The 15,954-nt window shown below is 42.9% G+C and overlaps 1 protein-coding gene across 2 annotated transcripts in view; it reads right to left on the bottom strand.

Annotated features, from left to right (window-relative positions):
* The window catches only part of ablim1b (actin binding LIM protein 1b), a 266,319-nt gene that overhangs the window by 73,336 nt on the left and 177,029 nt on the right, over positions 1-15,954 (bottom strand). For both annotated transcript variants that reach the window (XR_013579734.1, XM_078564687.1), the window contains exons 7-8: positions 13,190-13,277; positions 5,849-5,907 (exon numbers count right to left, since the gene is read on the bottom strand). Coding sequence is in view for 1 of the 2 variants with exons in the window: in XM_078564687.1 (XP_078420813.1) it covers positions 5,849-5,907; positions 13,190-13,277 (147 nt within the window). In the remaining variant the exon portion in view is untranslated. The remainder of the gene's footprint in view (positions 1-5,848; positions 5,908-13,189; positions 13,278-15,954) is intronic.

The following is a 15,954-nucleotide window of genomic DNA, read 5'->3' as shown; positions in this document are numbered from 1 at the left end:
GAGGCTAGTCAAAACTTATCAACAATAAGATTCTACTACTGTTAATGTAATAATTAATGTCGCACTAGGATTGGTGAAAGAAAAAGGGAAGCAGCACTAATTTTGCTACAAATGAGCAAAAATGCCAGATTATGTCACGAATATAAAATATGTGAAATATATTCAGAGCCTGAAGAGCAGAATAGAATTGGTTCACTTTCTTTCCCCTGTTTGGAAATTAATTTTTGTCTTATTGCTCCTGGCAGTAAAACTGATGGACAGGAAATTGCAAGGCAGCATTGCCCAGGGAGCATTAAAGATTACTGAAAATAGCATTTCAGTATCTGAATAAACCTTTATGTTATGGAATTCTACATGTACCAGTTTCTAATCGAGTGTTCACATTTTTTTGCAGCATTCAAATATACTTTTCACTAAAGCGTAATTTTCAACAAATTGAAATATGCTAACAGGAATATGGTATGGTGCATACTGACTCTGTCTGATATTTTATACAATCTAAGTCCCATTACATTCACTGGTTTTCTCTTCTCATCCTCGCTTGCTGAATCATTTGGGGGAGTACAACCTGTGACACTTCAACATACAATGAAAATATCTGAGCAAGGCAAATGAATTATCTAGGAAATTCATCAGTGGATGAAATACTCTGTCACAAAATGAGAGAATCAGACTTAACAATGACTGCTTGTTAGTTTAGTGCTGCACAAGATGAAGCGAGGAAATGTGAACAAGCAAACCTGTTCAGACTGATTTGGCTGCATTACTTAGGTATTACCATTAACCATTTTCATAAATGAATAATTATTTCAAGACTCCCCTTCCTCCCATAAAAGAGACAAGTAAAAATGATTTGCATCCAACATGTGTTGCTGCTCACAATCCAGGTGGCAGAACAACTTGCTCAAATTAACCCCTAACTATCTGAGCCATACAAAGTAGGTAATGTCAACCTGCAGATTATGTGAAATTGGCTGGTATTTTGCATTGATTCATCAATGTATTTTCTCTAAATGGTTGGTAATTCTTGAAGAGGTTTTTTGGCTTCAACAAGAATTAGGAATGGTGGCACTTAGGCAACTTCTCAGGGTTTTTCAGAAGGTAAAGAGAATAATTGCTTCTGTAAAAGGTTCATTGTGAACAAGGGGGTGGGTCAGCTGGGTTGATCTGGATAACTTCCTTTTTGAGGGAAACTCAGCTTTGATTAAGGTTATTCAGAGCAGGGTTCATTGCTGTGATCTTACTTGGCTCAGTGTGCGAGCATTTATTTCTTGTTTTAAGATGGCCACTAATGAATATTGAAAACGTACTAGTATTAAGGACTTATTGCCTACAGATTGTAAGGGGAACATCTTGCCCATAAATGCTTTATCACATATTAATCAAGAAACCAACATACCAATGCTCTTGTCATAGAAACAGGGATTTAACTTGTGCCAATCAATATGTATAATAAACATAAGCTGATTAAGTTTTTACTTAATTCTTAACCTGTACTGTGCATTGAGGTGCTAAAATTGTATTATCAGTGCATCTCAAACTTTGAAAGGCTCTGGGTGACTATTCAAATCACCTTCATGGTAATGCCATCTTGGGCACACAGAGGCTTCTAATGTGGTCCCACTGCCAGGACCTCTCCTCTTTTGGTACTGAGTACCTGAACCAGAATTAGTCGATCTTGCTCCATAATGGAAGGTTGGCTTATTAAAATATTCTGGTGGAGTTCCTGACACTGAGTACTGGAAGCTGCACATGTGGTGGGGGTCAGAATTTTGTGCGGCAGCAGTTAGTGAAGGCTGCTGGCTACCAGAGCATTGCCATCATTTTCTTATCTAGTGCAGCCCACAGGGAATTAAGTTATTAAGATAACGCAGAGTGGTCCTTTATTAATGAACACTTCCTCTGGCCTCCCTTAAAGCACCTGTTAGAAATGGGCATTCAGAAACTGAAGTGTTGCCTAGGACTCTTAAGTAACCATCTTTGGGGTCTTAAGAGTGTGGTGCACAATTGGTGCACAGGCAACACCTCACTCTGCTTGCAGTTTGCCCAGACTGGGGCACAGAATGCCTCACATCCATTGTAGGCCTCAGCACTCTGTGACCAGCTACATGAAGAACCAGAGCCTAATGCAATTCAGCATGTTGGTTCGGCATTCGATTATCTTCTCTCCATTATCTTGTCAATAGTTCAATTCTAGAGACAGCATCTGCTCATGCCTCCAAAGACTTATGTATTTGAACAGACCATTAATTAGGTCACCGGTTTCACAATGTTATGAGTTAGAAAGCTTTCACTAACAATTGTGTGTAATCAAAAGAAAAATGACCATTTAAATGGTAAGAAGCAGTTTGTGATTTTTACACTTACTCGTTCTTTACCATTCTGAAGCCAAATCATGTTGTCAAATAGTTACTCCTCTTGGATAATTTGAAGCTCTCTCTTAAATTAAATCAAAACCATGCCAAAAAAAAAGCCTCATGTGTTGTTTTATTAAAATTCCTTCATTTATATTCCTGGATAATTGGAATATTTGCCAAGAAAATATTGGAGTAGGCATTATATAAAAACATTAATGTCTCTGTTAAAATACTGGTCAGAGGAACTTTGAACAAAGACATGAATCCATTTGCATGCTGAGACAAGATAGAACTACTTGACAAATCTGATTAAAGTTTATTTTCCTGTCCCTGCATCACCTCAACAGATGGCACAATTTCTTTGTTAGTAATGGAGGATGTGGATGGAAATTAAAATATTTTCAGTGAACAGGGCTACAATTTGCATCGCAGAGCAAGTGCTATTTAACAATATTAGTAATGGAATTCATTTTTGCCTTTATTGTTTAAAGAGGCTACATATATTTAAAAGTGTGAATGATCTGAACAATAATTAAGATTCTAATTAAAGAAACAATTTGGTTCAGTGTTCAGTATGAATCTGAGTGACAGGCCAATATTATTTTGTGCACTGTTTCATTGTAAGCCTGTTATTATATTGCTCTATTATGACTTTAAAGCAACAATTATGTGGCATAAATAACTTGCTAGTTCTGCTTTAGGATTCGGCTGCCAACTGCAGCTTCGATGCTAATAGCAAGATTTTACTGCAGATTAATTTTGTGTCTGCAGGCTGACTGGAGCCTTTCTCTTCCATCCCAATCCAATGAAGAAAGCTGGCAAATTTTTAATAGAATACTATCCACATTCTCTGAAATATTTCCTACGTAGTTTTTAAAATTACATTTTACTAGTTCCTTTGATTAACATATATTCCTTGTTACAGGACACGTTTATTCCATTTTGCAAATTTTATGAGCTTCTTCTCTCCTGTCTTTGTTCTGAGATTCATATACAGGTTCTGTATCTCAAATCAGGCACCCTCAGGACCAAGGCCACGCCGGATTTCGGATATTGCCGGATTTCAGATAATGCCGGATTTCGGGTCAGGCAGTTCGGGCTATGAGCAGTTCTGGTCATGCTGGGTCAGGCGAGGTCAAGGGTCATTTGAAGCACAGGATAGAGTGGCGCACAAAGCTGGAAACGAATCTAACACTGTGCCAATGCAGGGCCTAGCTGAATTGTTCAGGTAAGTTTTAAAAAAAATTTTACTCAGTTAAAATTGATGCATGGAACATTATAAAAATGTCCTGCTTTTGTACACAACCAGTTTTTGAATAGCCGTATATCAGATACCCTACCTGTACCAGTATAATTACCATGGAGATACTAGTATAAACCGAGTGACTTTAACTCAAGTACAGATTTTTTTTATTCATTCCTGAGATGTAGGCATTGCTGGCAATGCCACCATTCATTGCCCATTCCTAATTGCTCAAGAAGGTAGTGGTGCTGCAGTCTCTGTGATGTAGGTACATCTACAGTGCTGTTAGGGAGGGAGTTCCAGGATTTTAACCCAGTGACAGTGAAGCAACAATGATATAGTTCCAAGTCAGGATGGTGTGTGACTTGCAGGGGAGCTTGAAGATGTTGTTGTCCCTATACATCTGCTTCCCCTGGTCTTCTTGGTGGTAGAGGTTGCATATTTGGACAGTGCTGTTGAAGAAACCTTAGGGAGTTGCTGCAGTGCATCTTGTATTTGGCATACATTGCTGTCAATCTGCATCGGTGGTGAAGGGAGTGAACGTAAAGGTGGTGGATGGGTTGCTGATCAAGCATGCTGCTTTATCCTCAATGCTTTGAGCTTTCTGAGTTTGAGCTGCATTCATCCAGGCAATTGAAAAGTATTTCATCACACTGCTGACTTATGCCTTGTAGATGGCGGACAAGCTTTCAGAAGTTGTGAGCTACTCATACAGCATTCCCAGTCTCTGACCAGCTATTGTAGCCATAGTATTTATATGGCTGGTCTAGTTAAGTTTCTGGTCAATAGTAACACCCAGGATGTTGATAGTGGAAAATTCATCAATGATAATGCCATTGAATATCAAGGCGAAATGGTTTGATTCTTTCTTGTTGGAGATGGTCATTGCCTGGCAGTTGTATGACGCGAATGTTACTTGCTAAGTCTGAATGTTGTTCAGGTCTTGCTGCATGCGGACATGAGCTGCTGAAGTTTACAACTGCCCCTCACCTCAACATGTATTATTTTACACATTGTTAGGGCATTAAAAAATCCCAAATCTGCACATTGAACACCTATGAGAGGGGGACTACACACCCCTGCAATTCGGATGAGGAAAGCAAACATTTCTATATCAGTGTCACAAATATCGGAGTAAAACTCCAATCTATCTCTTCCAAAGAAAATAGAAAGTTAGGAAGGCTGGAAAGAAACTGTTGAAATGCATAGTGTTACTTCTCGGTGTGACCGTGATTTCAGATCAATCCCCTTCCCCAAATTGGGCAGCTACAGTTGAATTGTGGCGAAGTGAGCTTTATTTCATTAACACTGAAGGAATTCTAATTCATTTATTTAATTCAATTCTCAAGACGATGTGGAACAGCCTTAACTAGGCACTGAACCAAGTTTTACCATTGAGTTAGAGGAGGGCACACCTTTTCTTGGCCACAGCCAGGTTCAGGATAATGAGTTTGAGTCATTTCTGTTGGGTTAAGCACTGATCCCTAGCTGCCCTCATGCTGAAGCTGATAAATCACACTTTTGCTTCACTTTGAGACTCAGACTGCTACCAATGCTAAATCAAAGCTATAATCAAAATCATAGTAAGTAACAGGGTCTCAAAATGTAGAGGAAAGGTCGCTAATCTCCATCCATGTCTTATGAACATTAATGGCACTCTACTCCTTTGAAATACCAATGAAATGTTAACATCTCCTTCTTGTCCCTTGCCATGAAATCCGTATTATCTAGTAGTGCTAGAAAGCCAGATAAAGTTAATTCCATGTTTGGGAAATGACTGTATAAACATGAAGCTGTAAGATGACACTGAAAGTCTAAGAGGAGCTGATCAAAAGTAAAACATTATGATCACCCTTGAACAACACTTTTGAGATTGCTGCACATTGGTGAGTTCAAATTGATCATGGTTAGTATCAGGTTATTCCTTTACTGGAAGGCAAATATTTTCAAAGTAGAAAACAAATAATTGGAGACTTTTTTTTCTGATAATACTTTCTCCTCATTCCATCTAATAAAATCATGGACCCATTCTTTTTAGCAGTTTTAAAATTATGTTATGTGCAGCATGAAGAGGAAATTTTCCCTGCTTGAAATATGGAGAAGACAAATAGGTTCAAAATAGATGTAAACTGCACTGTGGTTGTCTACACAAATAAATAAACCAGATTCACCAAATTCATGGAAATAGGATAATGCACACGTATATAAATAGCACGCAGACCATTGTTTATTCTCACTATGAGCTCACCCTTTGCTTTTCTTCAGCCCTGGTAGACTTCTTACAGTCGGGATGCCAAACTGTAGAGCCTGTTATGGGGAAATGAATGGAACGTGAACATGAAACTTTACAAAGTGAATGATTAGTTCCAGTAACTGAGCTACATTTGCACTGTGTATTGCATCATTTTACTCTTGGCTCTGTTTGAAATGTTAATACACAACAGAGGAATGACTTATGCAAAAGAAAATGAACCTTACAACACAACATAAAGTATTTGATAAAAATTGTAAAGCACTGTCACCTCAATCATTAAAACAGAGCTGAAAACAAAAGGCTATTTCACTGACATAGATAATAAACTCCAGGAAGAGCTGACAAAGGTATGAGTGTGGCAGCTATGATGACTGGACTCAGAGAATCTAGAAAATAAACATTGTATTTAAATGACAATTACTGAGTTTAATGCATCGGCGGAGAAGAAATCAGTCAACGTTTCGAGCCCTCATGGCCCTTCAGCAGAACTGAAGCATAGTTTCAACAAGGGAGAAATATAAATTGGTTTAAGGTGGGTGGGGGGGAAGAGACACATTGAGGGTGTGGTGTGGGCAGATAATCAAAAGATGTCAGAGACAAAAGGGTCAAAGAGGTGTTGAAGGTGGTGGTCTTTGTCTGAGAAAAGTGCTAATTAAGAATGCAAGACAGGATTCTTAATTAGCACTTTTCTCAGACAAAGACCACCACCTTCAACACCTCTTTGACCCTTTTGTCTCTGACATCTTTTGATTATCTGCCCACACCACACCCTCAATGTGTCTCTTCCCCCCCACCCACCTTAAACCAATTTATATTTCTCCCTTGTTGAAACTATGCTTCAGTTCTGCTGAAGGGCCATGAGGGCTCGAAACGTTGACTGATTTCTTCTCCGCCGATGCTGCCAGACTTGCTGAGTTTTTCCAGGTAATTCTGTTTTTATTTTGTTTTGGATTTCCAGCATCCGCAGTAGCTTTTAGCTTTTTGTTTTTATCACTGAGTTTAATGTCCTTAGTTTGGGCTGGCATTGCTACTGGAGGTTCTTCTTTTTGCCTGGTTACAGTGCCAAGTATCCTCTGGTCATGTATGATAGGAGTTGGTTAAACATCGTCTTTTTTGCTAATCTAGAGGAGATTTCCTGACTGAAAAACAAAGGCCCAGATCTTCCAGTCTCCAAAAGTTGCGCTACGGGACCCTCGGAAGTCCCAATACAGGGACTCTGCTGGAATTGCCCCAGAAGTTTCAACTTCCGATGGGCAATTCCCCAGCTCCCCTAGACCCTCTAAAAAAAATCTCCAACTCTGAGTTAGAGTTGGAGACTTTAGAGGGTTCTGACTCACTTACCTGGATAGTTACCCAGAAAATAATAGACAGAAATAAAAGATGTCTAACTCCTGGGCACCTATACAACTGACCACACCGCACTCCCCCCTCCACCCCCGACTCCCCACTGACTCCCCCCGACCCTCCAACTCCCCCAACCTTCCAACTCCCCTCGACCCTCTGACCACCTGACCCTCTGACCCCACCCCCCCTCCCCAATCCCGACATTCCGAAGCCCTCCTAACCCTCCAAACTCCTTTGGCCCCGACCCTCCGACTTCCCACTTGACCCTCCGACTTCCCCCCGACCCTCCGGCTTTCCCTGGACCCTCCAACTGTTCCAGCTGATCTGACCTGACCTCACCACCTTACCCACCCTGCCACCCAACCAAGCTCGCACCCTACCCATCCAACCACACTCTGTCACCTACCCACCCTGCCACAAAAGAACATAAGCAATAGGAGCAGGAGTAGACCACACAGCCCATCGAGCCTGCTCCACCATTCAATACGATTATAGCTGATCTTGGGCTTCAACTCCATCTTCCCGCCTGCTCCCCATATCCCTTAATACCCTGAGAGACCAAATATCTGTCTATCCCAGCCTTAAATATATTCAACGATGGAGCATCCACAACCCTCCGGGATAAAAATTGTAAAGATTCACAACCCGAAATGATCTGTCCCTTATCCTGAGACTGTGCCCAAGTTTTAGATTCCCTGACCAACAGAAACAATCTCTCTGCATCCACCGTATCAAGCCCTTTCAGGAGTTTATAGGTTTCAAAGAGATCACCTCTATTCTTCTAAACGCCAGAGAATATAAGCTCATTTTACCCAGCCTTTCATCATAGGGCAAACCCCTCCTCCCACGGACTAATTTAGTGAACATTTGCTGTGCTGCCTCCAATGTGAGTATATCCTTTCTTAAATGTGGAGATCAAAATTGTACACAATACTGAAGATGCGGCCTCACCAAAACCCTGTGCAACTCTAGCAAGACTTATTTGTTCCTGTACTCCAATCCCCTTGCAATAAAGGCCAACATGCCATTTGTCTTCCTAATTGCTTGCTGCACCTGTATGCTAACTTACCGACCCACACTGCCACCCTATCCATCCTGCCAGCGACCACCCTTCCCATCCTGCCACCTGTCACCCTACCCACTTAGTCATTCACTAACACAGTGAAAAACTATTTAAATATCCTAAAGCTTTTCAGTATGTTAGTGAATGAAGACTTACCAAAATATAGCAGCTAGTGCCTTAAAAAAGGGGAGTGGCTCGGCTTCCCCTGACGATCTTGCCCTACGAATAAGGACTCCAAGAACAGTTAGGCTCCGCATTTCCGAAGAGGCCCGGTTTGAAAGTCCAGGCCAGAAATGCAGGGCTCCACCCCAAAAGAATTAGGAGCGGCATGGCAATCCGACAGTGATTGCCACTCTTTGAATGATTCAGCCCATGATAATCTGAATGCTCTGGTTAGCTAATTGCCAAACTTAGGGCAGTTAGAATTGTTCTATGACACCATGGCGTCACCACTGACCTGAGCTACAGTAAGACCACTGGCAACTAGGAAGATGCAATAATAAGTCTCGCTTGCTCCTGCTCAAAAATGTTTTGGCACACTTATGCTAATTTAGCTGTTGGCTGCACCATTAGAGCCAGCGTCTGATGAACACTAAAGCAGGAACTGTAGCTGCATTTACCTGAATTCCTGAAATATGTTATTAGTTTTTGTTTTAGATTAGTAGCAGTTTGACTTGGAACCAAACCTTGGCGAATAATAGTGTTGAAGATGGTTGGTTCAGTATCAGAAGAGGCATTCAGTCACTTTGGATTGAATTCAAATATTAGGAAAATAAAAGCAATGGTTTGTGCTATGATTTGTGTTTTCTTACAATGTGCTTCACAATAAGAACTTTTCTTTTGGCATTAGAAACTATAACCATGCCTTTTCAGTATCTGTTATGCCATGCATTTGTGTTCAGGATCTCTCACTAACACAGCTAGGGCTGTTTAAGAAAGGCAGTGTGGCATATATACAGTACTTCATCAAATATAACTCTGAGGCTTCTCAATACACTTTAGATGCAATGAATTACTTTAAAATACAGTGACAGTTATAAAGACAACTGTGTAGCAGTAAGTTCCTGCCCCACGGAACTCATTTCTTGCTATCTTGACTCCATTCTCTCTCCACTTGTCCAGTCCCTTCCCATCTACATCCTCAATTCCTCTGACATCCTACATCATATCAACAATTTCCAGTTCCCTGTTCCCAACCGCCTCCTCTTCACCATGGACGTCCAATCCCTCTACACCTCCATCCCCCACCAGGATGGTCTGAGGGCTCTCTGCTTCTTCCTTGAACAGAGGCCCGAACAATCTCCATCCACCACTACTCTCCTCCGTCTGGCTGAACTTGTTCTCTCACTGAACAATTTCTCCTTAAACTCCTCTCGCTTCCTCCAAATAAAAGATGTGGCTATGGGTACCCGCATGGGCCCCAGTTATGCCTGTCTCTTTATGGGGTATGTGGAACATTCCTTGTTCCAGTCCTACTCCGGCCCCCTCCCACAACTCTTTCTCTGGTACATCGATGACTGCTTTGGTGCTGCTTCATGCTCTCATCTGGACCTGGAAAAATTTATTAATTTTGCTTCCAATTACCACCCCTCCTTCATTTTCACGTGGTCCATCACTGACACTTCCCTTCCCTTCCTTGACCTCTCTGTCTCAATTTCTGGTGATAGACTGTCCACCAATATTCATTACAAGCCTACCGACTCCCACAGCTACCTTGACTACAGCTCCTCACACCCCGCTTCCTGTAAGGACTCCATCCCATTCTCTCAGTTCCTTCGCCTCCGTCGCATCCGTTCTGATGATGCCACTTTCAAAAACAGTTCCTCTGACATGTCTTCCTTCTTCCTTAACTGAGGTTTTCCACCCACGGTGGTTGACAGGGTCCTCAACCATGTCCGGCCCATCTCCTGCCCATCCGCCCTCACACCTTCCTCTCCCTCCCAGAACCATGATAGGGTCCCCCTTGTCCTCACTTATCACCCCACCAGCCTCCGCATTCAAAGGATCATCCTCTGCCATTTCTGCCAACTCCAGCATGATGCCACCACCAAACACATCTTCCCTTCACCCCCCCTGGTGGCATTCCTCAGAGATCGTTCCCTCTGGGACACCCTGGTCCACTCCTCCATCAACCCCTACACCTCAACCCCCTCCCATGGCACCTTCCCATGCAACCGATGAAGGTGCAACACCTGCTTCCTTTACTTCCCCCCTCCTCACCGTCCAAGGGCCCAAACACTCCTTTCAAGTGAAGCACCATTTCACGAGCACTTCCCTCAATTTAGTCTACTGCATTTGCTGCTCCCAATGCGGTTTCCTCTACATTGGAGAGACCAAACGCAGACTGGGTGACCGCTTTGCGGAACACCTTCGGTCTGTCCGCAAGCATGACCCAGACCTCCCTGTCGCTTGCCATTTCAACACACCACCCTGCTCTCATGCCCACATGTCCGTCCTTGGCCTGCTGCAATGTTCCAGTGAAGCTCAACGCAAACTGGAGGAACAGCACCTTATCTTCCGACTAGGCACTTTACAACCTTCCGGACTGAATATTGAGTTCAACAATTTTAGATCATGAACTCTCTCCTCCATCCCCACCCCCTTTCCAATCCTCCTTTTTTCCAAAAATTTATATATATTTTTCTTTTCCCACCTATTTCCATTATTTTTAAATGTATTTCCAACCATTGTTTTATCTCTACCTTTTGGCCTATTTTGATCCCTTCCCCCCACCCCACCCCCACTAGCGCTATCTGTGCCTTGCTCATCCTGCTTTCTATCCTTAATGTCACCTATTAGTACATTTCTTAGCTAATATCACCACCGTCAACACCCCTTTGTCCTTTTGTCTATGACATCTTTTGGCTATCTTCACCTATCACTGGCCCTCTATCCAGCTTTACTTGTCCCACCCTCCCCTTAAACCAGCTTATATTTCACCTCTCTTCTATTTTTACTTAGTTCTGTTGAAGAGTCATACGGACTCGAAACGTTAACTGTGTTCCTCTCCGCCGATGCTGCCAGACCTGCTGAGTTTTTCCAGGTATTTTTGTTTTTGTTTTGGATTTCCAGCATCCGCAGTTTTTTGCTTTTATATTAGTGTAGCAGTAAGATCCTAGTAACGGCAGTGAGATGAATAGCCAGTCAAGATATTTTTGATAGTGCAAGATAAGGGACAAATATTGCCAGGAGAAACACTCCTCCCGCCGGCGGGATCTTTTGGTCCCGCCGATGTGAATGGAAATTTCCATGGCTCGCCGCTCACCCCCCCCACCCCCCCAACCAGCCCCCTCCCCAGGAGAACCCGCCGTGCAGGGCTGGAAAGTTCCAGCCTCTGTTTCTCTTTAAATAATTTCAACACAATCATGAACCCAGCTGAACAGATGGACAATGCTTCAACTTAACATCACATCTGACACTTTAGCACTCCCTTAGTATGACTCTAAAAGTCCCAATTTTAACTTGGGGAGCAGTTGTGCAGGTGTGGCTTGAGGAGACTGACAAATTGTCCAGTCCTCCAAGCGAAGACACAGTACCCTACACTCAGGTAAGTTGTTGGGAGGGGATTTTGGAGGGCTTCATGATCAGGGTGGTGGGGTGGGTAGGGAGGGGGGGAGGTGGTGTGGGGTGGATGGCAGACCTGGGGCAAACAAGGCCTAAGGTTTCCTTGCAGGGCCTAGAGGAGCTGTCTGCTTCACTTGGCTGAAAAAGGGAAGAAAAAGAAATACCACAACTTTTTGGGCCTCTTCTGTCTCCTCTTCCCAACATGTTGGCCTAGCGAGGAAGTTGTGATTTCCCTGCCCAGTTTGACCCTGATGATATCAGTGGAGTCTGATATGAATATTTAAAGAAGGATCCTGTTGGCTTCTGTTCAGGAAGTGCAGGATATGAGTGGAACTGATGGGAAGGTAAGGGGATTGGTGCAGCTAAAATCCACGGCCATGTTATCTGACTACCCATCCAGTTTCTGCCAGTGAAACAGTGCTAAAATTGGCCCTAAGGGGTCAGCCTAGATATTTTGCTCAAATCCTGGAATATGGTTTGAACTAACAATCTTCTAGTTCAAATATAAGAGTGCTACTAACTGAGACAAGCTGTCAATATTTTCAATACACAAACAGTGAACTCTTCGGCTTTTGGGTCTTTCTGGGCCTCCTAATCTGATAAAGGTTCCTTTTGACTTTCCAGTAATGGAATACCTGTTTATAAAACATGTGACTTTATTTTACTTTGTTTTAAGAAGTAGCCCACTGTATTTGCTCCTAGTCCTATTCCCCCTCTCAGTAGGCCAGGAGCCATAGCAACTTAAAGTTTACCATTTTGGTTTTATGAGTGCAGCCTGAAGCAAAGCACCATCTAATTTTTCTCTCTCCATACATCAGTGCTACAGCGTAGCAAGCCATCATGTCATCTCCACTTTATAATTCCTTTTGAAGATGGTTGTAATTATACTGTTCTAAAAGGAGTTCTAGTCCATTTGAAGATTTGATACAAGTTAATAGGCAAACTATATGCATGTTTTGTCCCAAGTAACTTAATTTGCTGACCCACCCCGTTTAATGGAACAGAAATCGACTGTCCTCCATGAAATATCATTGGCGGTATTAATCATGTTCTTAGTCAGCTCGTGCCATAAAACAATGTTGCATAGATTGTCACTCTCACTTAGGGATGGCTGGTAAATGAAGCAAAACAAAAGTGGCATTGAACTAAAAGGAGTATTCTACTAAGGTTGCGGTGCTGTCTTGGGGTGGCGCACACTGAGCCTTAGTCTGCAACTGGTAATGATATATCTGACTTGAAAGTGCTCAATTCTGTTACTGGGTGACGCAGGCAGGCAAATATTTAAATTCCCAGCACTACTATTCCTTATCTTGATGAGAAAAAATATTCTTCACTTAAGCATTTTGAAAGGAGCAACATCTTACCTTGCAGATACATTTCTTCTCCTTCTGTGAACATCTGATTGCATTTGCTGCATCGTGCACAACTTGGATGATAATGTTTGTCTCCCGCCTAGGTGCAAAAGATTGGTCATTAACAATCATGTATGAGAAATGTAACATGGGGCAAGGCATCCAATCATATTGAACAAAACAAGAAGCCATACTTAGGAAAGTTAAACTGTGCCATCTCTCACTTTGATTCATACAGCAATTCAGGGATGTATGAGTTCGTTTCTCTCAGATCTTAAAACCATTCTGTAATTGATATCACATCGCAGACAACACTTTCCACAAAGAGCTGGTGATGCAACATCCTAGCTGTTTCGCCAATTTGCACAATTCAAACAGACAAGTTACTTGCAACTACAATCTCTTGGCCTTCTTCCAGGTTTCAGCTTCATGTAAACTTGACTGACGTTATGATGAATTAATTATCAACGTGATGGGGTTATTTGGCTTAGAAATAGTTAGGTGATGAGTAAATTCCAAACATAAGCCAAGTTTCAGTCATAGTAACAAACTAAACCTTTTTTGAGGCTTTAGGGCTGATGTGATGAGCAATACAGGGGATACCAGATGATTTAGGAAATTGGTTAGAAGAAAACAATTTTCAGGAGCAACATGGTAAATGTAGAGCTTATTAGGAGCATTTAAAAAGTTGACAAATCCAGGTGTCCTGTTAGTCCAGGATGCAAATATGGTTCTGATGATGGATCACAGACCTGAAATGTTGGGCTGAATTTTCCTAGCTTTATGATAGCAGGCTTGGAGGCGGGAGTCTGGGAAAATAGGGGGAAAAGCACAGGAAGGCACTCTGATGCATTCCTGCTATGGGAGAACTTTCCTTGGGGTTGCTGAGAAGAGGATCAGTTGCCTGCTCCACGGAGGTGGGCAGCCAATTAACGCTGTTAAGGCCCCAATTAGGGGCAATTTTGCGGCCTTGCTGGAACTTTACTGTGCAGAGGCCGCCAGCTCAATGAAGGTGGCCTCCCTGTGGCCATCCAGGAGGCCATCCAAGCCTGAGGCTCCAGGCCCCAAAGAGAGGATTGCGGACAGGGAAGGCCACGCCCGCATCTCCAAACGATCCACCCAAAGGGTTTCCCCTCTGCTCTGAGTTACCTGCCGGCTTCGCCTCTCAGATTTTATTTAAATGCATGCTTCCAAAGGCGTCTCCATGTTGAGGCACCATTGCAGTCACTGACCTGCCTTAGCAGCGTCCACCTCTCCTGGCGGGGCTGCTGAGCCTCTAGGAATAGCCAACCCTCTGATTGGGAGCCCACACACCATCCTTAATACAAGAGTGATCCCGAAAGTGGACAATGAGAGGCCACTACCCGGAAGGCTGCTGAACCATCTTGTTGCCAGCAGGTGCAGGGGTCCCCCTTTTAGTCCTGACCTCAGGTCCCCAAGGGCTGGGGAAAATCCACCCCATTAAATCTGTCTCTCTCCTCACAGATGTGCCAGACCTACTGAGAATTTCTAGCATCTTTCATTTTTATTTCAGATTTCCAGCATCAGCAGTATTTTGCTCTTGGTGGTACAGAGTCATATACACCAGGCAAGGCCTGTGGTTCAACCCTTGATCTGTGTTGAATTACCCTATCTCAACTGGGGCAATAGTTGAGTTGCTGCAATTGACCTCATTGTCTTGGGCTAGACAGGAATAGCTAAACCAGACTTCTAGCTCCTGATCACCATCCAATGATGCCTGCTGACATCTGCTCATGTATGCATGCCATGTGAGATCAGGACTGGATTTGGCTATAATGCTCTTTGCTAATGCCCACTGTCCAGCCTCAAATATGAAGACTGGGCCCTTTGTTGAGGCATAGAAACAGAAAAGACAGTGCCTTCAGGTGAAGAGAGAGGGGACAACCGAAAAGGAAAAAATGGCCCATTTGCCTAGTGAAGCTCTGTCAGATACACTGAAGAGAGAGATGTGGCACTGAGTAAATCAAACACCCAACAGATAAACTGGATGAAGAGATGTGGCAGTGAAGCAATCATGTCATGTGCTACAAGCATTTTGTTGTCTGCAAAACTGAGCAAGTCTTCAGGGAGGGGAGGGAGTCATATTGAGCAGCTGCTTTCTGCTCACTCCACCCACAATTAAATTGTGGGCAGGGGTGATGAGCTGCAGTGAAACAGCAATTGGAAGAGTTTCAGAAACAACAGAAATTTACCAGAATAATTGTGGTAGAATTGCTACTTACAATCCTTATGCCCATGAATATATGCCACTTCTTGGACTATAGAGGTGCTGTATTTACAGTCCTGAGTTGGCTTATAGCACAATATTGTGCAGAAGTGCTTTACCCCCATCCAACTGTTGGTCCTGCCTAATGAAGCTGCTTTGGGGATAATATAGACTCGAGTTGATTTACTTGCATTGGCATTTCCAACGTCTCTCACTATCACAAGATTGCAAATGTGAATAGGACGATCTAACTGGAAGCAATGCAAAAACAACATGGGGCATGTCACATATCAGATATTATGATCTTAGAAGGTAAATCCCTAAATTATCTTCTAATGTGCTCATTCAACTCTTCCCCTCACATCCTCCTTCTTCATTACCATCTCTGTAACCTCTTCCAGCTCTGTAACAACCCCCAAAACTCTCTATTCCTCTGACTCTGGCCCTTTTGCATCCTTCCCACTGATGCCTTTTGCTGTCTACACCCTCAAATTCTTTCCCTGAACCCAGCTATTTTTCCATCTCACCCTCCTCCTCCTATAAGGCCTTC

The sequence above is a fragment of the Cetorhinus maximus genome, chromosome 20, assembly GCF_964194155.1.
Source record: "Cetorhinus maximus chromosome 20, sCetMax3.hap1.1, whole genome shotgun sequence".
Taxonomy (NCBI): domain Eukaryota; kingdom Metazoa; phylum Chordata; class Chondrichthyes; order Lamniformes; family Cetorhinidae; genus Cetorhinus; species Cetorhinus maximus.
The sequence above is the reverse complement of the archived record's forward strand: the minus strand, read 5'-3'. Positions and strand labels throughout refer to the sequence as shown.